Source organism: Bicyclus anynana, chromosome 17, assembly GCF_947172395.1.
Source record: "Bicyclus anynana chromosome 17, ilBicAnyn1.1, whole genome shotgun sequence".
Lineage (NCBI taxonomy): Eukaryota > Metazoa > Arthropoda > Insecta > Lepidoptera > Nymphalidae > Bicyclus > Bicyclus anynana.
The window spans coordinates 6,820,630-6,828,321 of record NC_069099.1 but is presented as its reverse complement, the minus strand read 5'-3'; the positions used below and the strand labels follow the sequence as shown (position 1 = coordinate 6,828,321).

At 39.5% G+C, this 7,692-nt stretch overlaps 1 protein-coding gene across 1 annotated transcript; it reads left to right on the top strand.

The window, feature by feature from the left end:
• Positions 1-508: 508 nt before the first annotated feature.
• LOC112045421 (pancreatic triacylglycerol lipase-like) lies at positions 509-7,246 on the top strand. The gene is made up of 4 exons (XM_024081585.2): positions 509-576; positions 4,625-4,773; positions 5,525-5,770; positions 6,906-7,246. The coding sequence occupies exons 2-4, from the start codon at positions 4,740-4,742 to the stop codon at positions 7,244-7,246; spliced, it is 621 nt and encodes a 206-aa protein (XP_023937353.2). The 5' UTR covers positions 509-576; positions 4,625-4,739.
• The last annotated feature ends 446 nt before the right edge of the window (positions 7,247-7,692 follow it).

Genomic DNA, 7,692 nt, shown 5'->3' with positions numbered 1-7,692 from the left:
GAAGTGAATTAAGCTGAAATAGGTGAACGTGCAGCTTACAAACTGTACTGAAAAGTGGGTTGGCAACACTAAGACAAGTGAAAGATTTAAGAGCAAAGATTTAACTTTTCGTCTACTTCTTTATATTATTTCATGAAGTTAATAGAAGACCTGCACTTCTATTACGGCAAACAAACAAACCAACTAGGTTTGTCTGGGATTGAACCTAAGACTCCCAGGCCTCAACCATGGAGTTAATATTGGAGATAATATTTTCAATAGCTACTTATTATTCACAGCACAATAATAAGGAAAATATTATTATCAGTATTATCAGTTTTTTAAAGAGTTGCCACACATTTTAAATTTTCCGGTTTTGCTCGAAGGGCGGGGATCGAATCCATGACCTTTCGGTGTTGATTCTTTCCCCTTTAGGTACCGTTGATCTGTTGATGCTTAAAAGTGTACCCAATTTAAAAAATATATACTAGAGTTGTAATTTATGTTTCATTGTTTTATTTTAGCTTGCTCTGCACTCGCTGAAGCAGCCAATGAGAGGAAGCAATTGGATTATAATGAATATCACCTTTATACAAGGTTTGTTTACCATTTCGTTTTTCTTCGTTTGGCTTCTAGGAATAGTTTAAATGTAGAAAATCTTCCTACGCATATCACCGATGCCAAGATATTACAGTAACCAATAAAAATAATTCGAAAAAGAAAAACACCAGATTCCTGGCAAAATATAATCAGCCAAAAAAATCAGCAAAATTTTTCAATTATTTTTTCATTATCTACAACGACGACCTGATGTGCCAAAAATAATAATTAAAGAATGACAAAAATGACATGACAACGTCAAACCATCAAAACATTTATTTTCTGAAATATTATTGAAAATACTAATAAATAATATAATAGAAAAGCAAAAACGCTTGCACTGTGCTTTAAAATTATAATAGAAGCGGTCACAATAATTTTGCTTGCGATTGACCGGCTGGCGAGCGAGGGCTGTTGTCTGAAACGGTCGATGTGAATGTGAACGGCCCGGCCTGTAACTACACTATGCGACGGATTTGCTTGAATGACTAATCTACTTCTACTAATGAAATAGTAAAACTTTCATATTCATATGCAGATAAATTATTGGTTATCATTGATGTGATTGTGGTTTGGATATTTCTATAATCCATTAATCTACTGAGTTCGTGACTTTCGGAGCCCCGGTCGCAGTTGACAAGACGCGATGCGCGGGCTCCATGGCAACGCTTCAAGGAAAATTCGGGATCCTGCATTGATCTAAGAAGTTAGCTCTATGGGATCTTGTGCATTAATGAACTTTTTTATATTTATTTATTTTTAAGTTTTAAAGGTTTTAAGTAATTGTAAACATATTTTGTAAGTAAGTTTTATTTTTATGGATATATGTTATAATGGCAGTGGCAATACGGATAGTGGAAGTCAACCTTCTACTTCGTTGGTGCGTTGCTCCTTATGCAGTGAGCCTCGGTTTTTTAAAGGAAAGCGGGGTCTGAAAGTACATTTTGGTAAAATTCATAAAAACCAAAATGTACTTTCTAGTCCCATACTCACCACCTCGGATAATTTCCCGATTAAAATTCCCTTTTGGCAGAAATTATCAGATTTGAAAAATTCCATTCCGGTCTTAAAAAGAGTTCCGCGAGGCGCGAGACCCTCCGTAGCGCGAAATTTAGCCCATTGTATAGGTCTCGTGACTCGCGAAAACTCAAAAGAAGCATGGGAGCAACTACTCACCTTCTCTTACAGGATTTTACACGTAACAAGAGATAATTCTTCTCATAAAACCCTCACGGCCAAAATTAAACAAAACTGTAATTCTACTTCTTTTTCGTTTAATCACCTTTCTGACCCCAAATATTTTCCGCGCCGCAAGAACTCACTTTTTAATTATGTAGAGTCAAAATTAAGAGAAGGTGATATAAGAGGAGCATCTAGACTCCTCTTCAGCAACGACGTGGTGGCGTCTTACTCTTCAGATACACTTGCGGGTCTGCAGAGTAAGCATCCTATGCCAAAGGATGACCTTTCCTTCCCGGATCCGCCCGATACTGACATGGAATGTCTCAGTATCACAGCCAAGGACGTGTCTACAGCCGTCTGGTCCTTCCAAAGCGGTTCGGCTGGTGGTCTTGATGGCTTAACCCCCCAGCACTTAAAAGACCTTCTAGGTCCAAGCGCTGGTGAGGCCGGTGAAGCACTTTTGAGGGAGTTGACGGCTTTAGCAAACCTTATGCTCGCCGGCACTGTGGACGAGTCCATCGTTGACATTTTGTATGGTGCAAACCTCTGCGCTTTACAAAAGAAAGACGGGGGTATTCGACCCATTGCCGTCGGGTGTACTTTTAGGCGTATGGTAGCCAAAATTTGCTGCAGACAATACAGCGACATACTAAAAGAAAAATTTCAGCCCCTCCAACTTGGTTTTGGCTCCAAAGGAGGCTGTGAGGCTGCCATACATGCCTTATCAACGTTCCTTGGCTGTGGCGAAGGTGATGTGATCCTTAAGGTTGACCTCAGGAATGCTTTTAATTCTGTCAACAGGGACACTCTGTTGATTCAAACAAAATTAGAGACCCCCAAAATTTTTAAATTTCTTTGGCAATGTTACAGGTACCCCACAAAATTACTCTATAAAGACAAACTTTTGGAATCTGCAGTAGGATGTCAGCAGGGTGACCCCCTCGGACCAGTTATTTTCAGCCTCGCGATACACCCTATAATTCGGCAGCTAAATTCAAAATTAAACATGTGGTATTTAGATGATGGGACTTTAGGAGGTGATTTAGACACAATTATTAAAGACCTGACCTTTTTAAAAAATGAATTTCAATCAATTGGTTTAGAACTAAACTCCAACAAATGTGAAGTCTTTTTTAGCGATAAAATAGACCAATTTTCGGCAATATCAAAATTCAACGTCTTAACACCCAATATTAAAATTTTAAATAAATCGAACCTGCGCCTCCTTGGGTCCCCAATTTTCGACAACGGGTTTGATTCTTTTATAGAGGAAAAGATTCAAAATTTTCATGAAGTTTCAGACAGATTATTAGAAATTACTATACAATCTGCATTTACTATTATTCGATATTGTCTTTTCGTCCCCAAATTTACGCATTGTCTAAGATCATCCCATTTTTGGAAAAACTTACCAGCTTTGGCACAAATTGACAATATTTTGCAAAATTCTCTATGTAAAATTTTAAATGTGGCCTTGAATGACCGAGTGTGGCTACAGGCGACTTTACCAGTACGCTTGGGCGGCATTGGCATTCGCAAAATTTCTGACGTTAGCTTACCAGCTTTCTTGTCCTCGGTCCACGCCACGGAGGAATTAACCAGGAAAATTTTAGCATCCACACTGGTTAATTTTGAAGTGTCGTATAAGACCGAGGCCATGAATGCTTGGAAAACAGCTTGTCCGAGCACTGATTTACCAAAAAATTTATTTTCCCAGAGACAGTGGGATGAGCCGCTCTGCAGACTGGTAAAAGAGGAACTCATTAGTACCTCCTCTAACGCTGCGGAGCGTGCCCGTTTGCTGGCTGTGGGAGAATGGGAATCGGGACTTTGGCTACAAGCAATTCCTTCGTCCAGCACTGGTACCTTGTTGGACGACACAACATTCCGTATCGCCACCTGCCTTCGCTTAGGCGCTCCGTGTGTTTCTCCGCATCGCTGTATCTGTGGAGAGCTAGTCGATATACTCGGACACCACGGTCTTTCTTGCAGTAGGAGTACTGGCCGTATTCCGCGGCACGCTAGCCTGAACGACATCATACGTCGTGCTCTTGTCACCGCCGGCGTGCCAGCCGTTTTGGAACCTAACGGTTTGGCGCGTGACGATGGTAAGAGACCAGACGGCATGTCTCTGATGCCATGGAAGATGGGTAGGCCTTTGGTGTGGGACGCGACTTGCGTAGACACCCTTGCGCCTTCACATCTTCCTGGTACGATGGGATGTGCAGGCGCTGCTGCTGCATCAGCAGAGACCCTCAAGCGGCGCAAATATAGCAATCTCGTCGGAGATTACATATTTGAGCCGTTTGCGGTCGAAACACTAGGACCGTGGGGTCCGAGTACACGCTTTCTTTACAAAGAAATTGCAAAGCGTTTAATCGACACCTCCCGTGACCAGAAGGCTGGCCTATATTTAGGCCAAAGAATTAGTATTGCCATACAACGTGGCAATACTGCCAGCCTTCTGGGCACTTTACCTATGATCGTCGATTCGGACGAATTCTACGACGCCTGAGCCTTTAGATATGGTTTAAATTTAGTATATTTTCTTTTTAATTTTTATAATATGTAGTTATAGATATTTAGGTACGTAGTTTTAATATTATTGTAAAACTTTATAAATTTGAATAATTAAAGTATATTTAAATTAATATTTCAATGATAAATATTCATGACAATTAATTATTTTAGTAATTAAGGTAACAAAAGATGAAGAACATTATTTTTAATTTTGTAAGACAGATTGATAATTGATTAAATAGTTTTTATCGATGAGTAATATTACCTTTTTCCAATTTATAACTTTTACATGAAAAATTTTAAGGAAAACTAATAAAAATATGATTTTACCTTACAATTTCAGACGTAACCCCACATCGTCTCAGAAGCTCGTAATTAACAACATTCACAGCATCACTTCGTCCAACTTCAATGTGAGGAACCCCACAGTTGTGATCATCCACGGCTGGCTAGACAACATGGACGCAAACTTCAATGGAGCTGTCAAAGATGGTGATAAAGATATGTTTATAATGATTTAAACTAATATTAATAACATAAAAATGAAAATTTTGAAAAGCCCCCGAAGGTCACGAAATGGTTTATTACACCCTCTATCAAGTCATCAATATTCTCTTTCAGTGCGCTTTTATTTGAGACCTCATTTGATTTCCATGAAACAAGTCTAAGAACACTTACACAAAATATAAAAAAAAAATTAAGTCGCTTCATCCTTTCGGGAGCCTTGGTGCCACAGACAGACTGACAGAAAGACAGACAGACAAGTCAAACTAACATATACAACTTTATAATATCCCTCTTTTTGCGTCGAGGATTAAAAAGAGGTAAAGCTTGCAAGTTTGTAAGCCTGAATGGTTCTGGGTGTACTGAATTGTTTTTGAACTTTTACCACCCTCGTTAAATAAAGAAGAAATAAAAACTTATACCAATAGGACGTCACGTTATTGGTACGTGTGTTTATTTCCCGTATTCTCTAGGGCTCGATATTATACTTATGATAATGGTGATAATAATTAGTCGAAAACTTAAAATTAAAATTCAATTTGAGGTTTTATAAATTTTTGTAATTTTAGCCACTCAATCAGTTCTGTGATAAGTCATTGACCCATTTCAATGTTCATCCAGCTCTAGTAACGAGTTTATTTATACATAGAATATATTTTTTTACTTTAATTTAATGTGATATTTTTGTTTACCATTTTACAATATCAGATGAGTAAAAAATAACACTTTTTAATTACAGTTTATCTTAGAAAAACTGATGTGAACATTATAATGTGTGACTGGAGGACGGTGGCCATAGCTATATACGGCTCGGCAGTTAACGGAGTACCGAATGTTGGCCGCAACCTGGGACAGTTCCTCGACTTCCTCCACAGAGTCACTGGTGCTTCCTTCAACAACATGCATCTAATTGGGTTCAGTTTGGGTGCTCATGTGGCTGGGAATGCTGGCAGGGAGTTACGTGGTAGAGTTGCACGTATTACTGGTAAGTTATAATTATAATTATTAGCCTATTTGAAAGGACTATAGGGCTTCCTTCCTTGTAGGAAAGGAAATATCGTGGTTGGAGGACTTCATCATCATCTGATGATGATGATGAAGTCGGCTGATAATGATTTATCAGCCGATGTCCGTCCATTGCTGGACATAGGCCTCTTGCATGGACCTCCAAGCACAACGGTCTCGAGCTGCCAGCATCCAGCGGCTGCTTGCAACCCGCTTGATGTCTTCAGTCCACCTAGTGCGGGGTCGACCAACACTGCGCTTGCTGGTGCGGGGTCGCCATTCCAGCACCTTGCGACCCCAACGTCCACCGACTCTTCGAACAATGTGACATGCCCATTGGAGGACTTATGGTGTTCATATTTTACTCGGTAATGATTAATATCAGAATATGTTAATGATAATGACCTATAGCAACAGTTTTTGTGCCTCGGAGGCAAGGACAAGGAACACTGCAAACTTCCCAAATCTGCATTCAGAATTTGACAGTTTATTTCTTGGAAAAAATAATGGTTCAATATGCCCCACCTCAGGACTCAAATTCAGGAGCTTATGATTCGAAAATACATAGGATAACCACTAAACTAATGACACAAATAGTTCATCAGTTCACTATTACTATAAAACACAAGTCTATTCTCAAAATGAGAAGGGTTAAAGGATGGATGTAGTTTGCCACGCTAACCTAAAATAAATTAGGGGATTTCATGTTAAATTTAGACTCATATATGATATAACACCGCAAACTTAGAGTAAATGAAGAACAAAAACAAACTTCGAACTCAATTTTATAAATTTAAAAATTTAATGATATTTCAATGGGGACCTGGCCAGACAACATAAGATTGACAAGACCGGTCAACTCCTTTACGAGTGAATTGCTGTCTTCATTGAGAAGGGAACCGGTCAAGTCCTTAAGGTGTTGGCGAAAGCCCATCTAGACCAGGGGATCCCTTTGGAAAACTAAGAATCCCTAAACGTAAATCATCTGCGGAAGTCTTGAGTTGGGTTACGATATTAAGGGAGGGAACGAATAGCTGTGATGTAGGCGAAGGTAAGGGTGTGCGAAGGTAAAGTGCTTATCCTTTAAAATTTAACCAAAAATTTTGATTTTGTAGGATTGGATCCCGCTGGTCCTCTATGGTACGGGAACTCGAATCGCCTGAAATCATCTGACGCAGTGTACGTAGAAGCTATCCACACAGATGGCAGCGCTGTCGGTCTGGGTATAGGGGCAGCATCAGCTGATGTCGACTTCTTCCCCAATGGAGGCTCCAGCCAGCCTGGCTGCTTCGATCATTTCTGCAACCACAACAGAGCATGGCAGTTCTTTGCGGCTACAGTTACCCACAACCATCTTGTGGGTCAACTGTGCTCTAGTATGTTGCAAGTCACTACGAACAACTGCCGTGGAAGTTACTTGCATATGGGCAATGATAATTTGAATAAGAGAGGGTAAGATATATATACGGTGTTGATATTGTTGTGTTATTTTTTTTTACAATGTCCAATACCGAAATGGGTGTGAATTTTCAACCTACGCCTAACAAGTTAGTCCGCTTCCATCTTAGATTGCATCATCACTTACGATCAGGTAGAGATTGTGTACAGTGTATATTTGGACAGTGTAACTTGGTCTTACCAAGTGGTAGGTACTTAACTTACTTAACTTGGCTTCACTAACTTAGATGTATGGTTTATCAAGTTCTTACATGTTATTGGTTTCTAAGCGGCATCGTACAAGAACACTAAGTTACTTGACTTTACATCGTTGCCTGTATGTAACCAACATCGTCAAAAATTATGCAATCAGTCCATACAGATACAATTTATGGACATATTTATTATAAGGACATTGTTGGACTTAAGAATCCTCTCAGAATGAGAGTGGTTAGGCTAATAGTC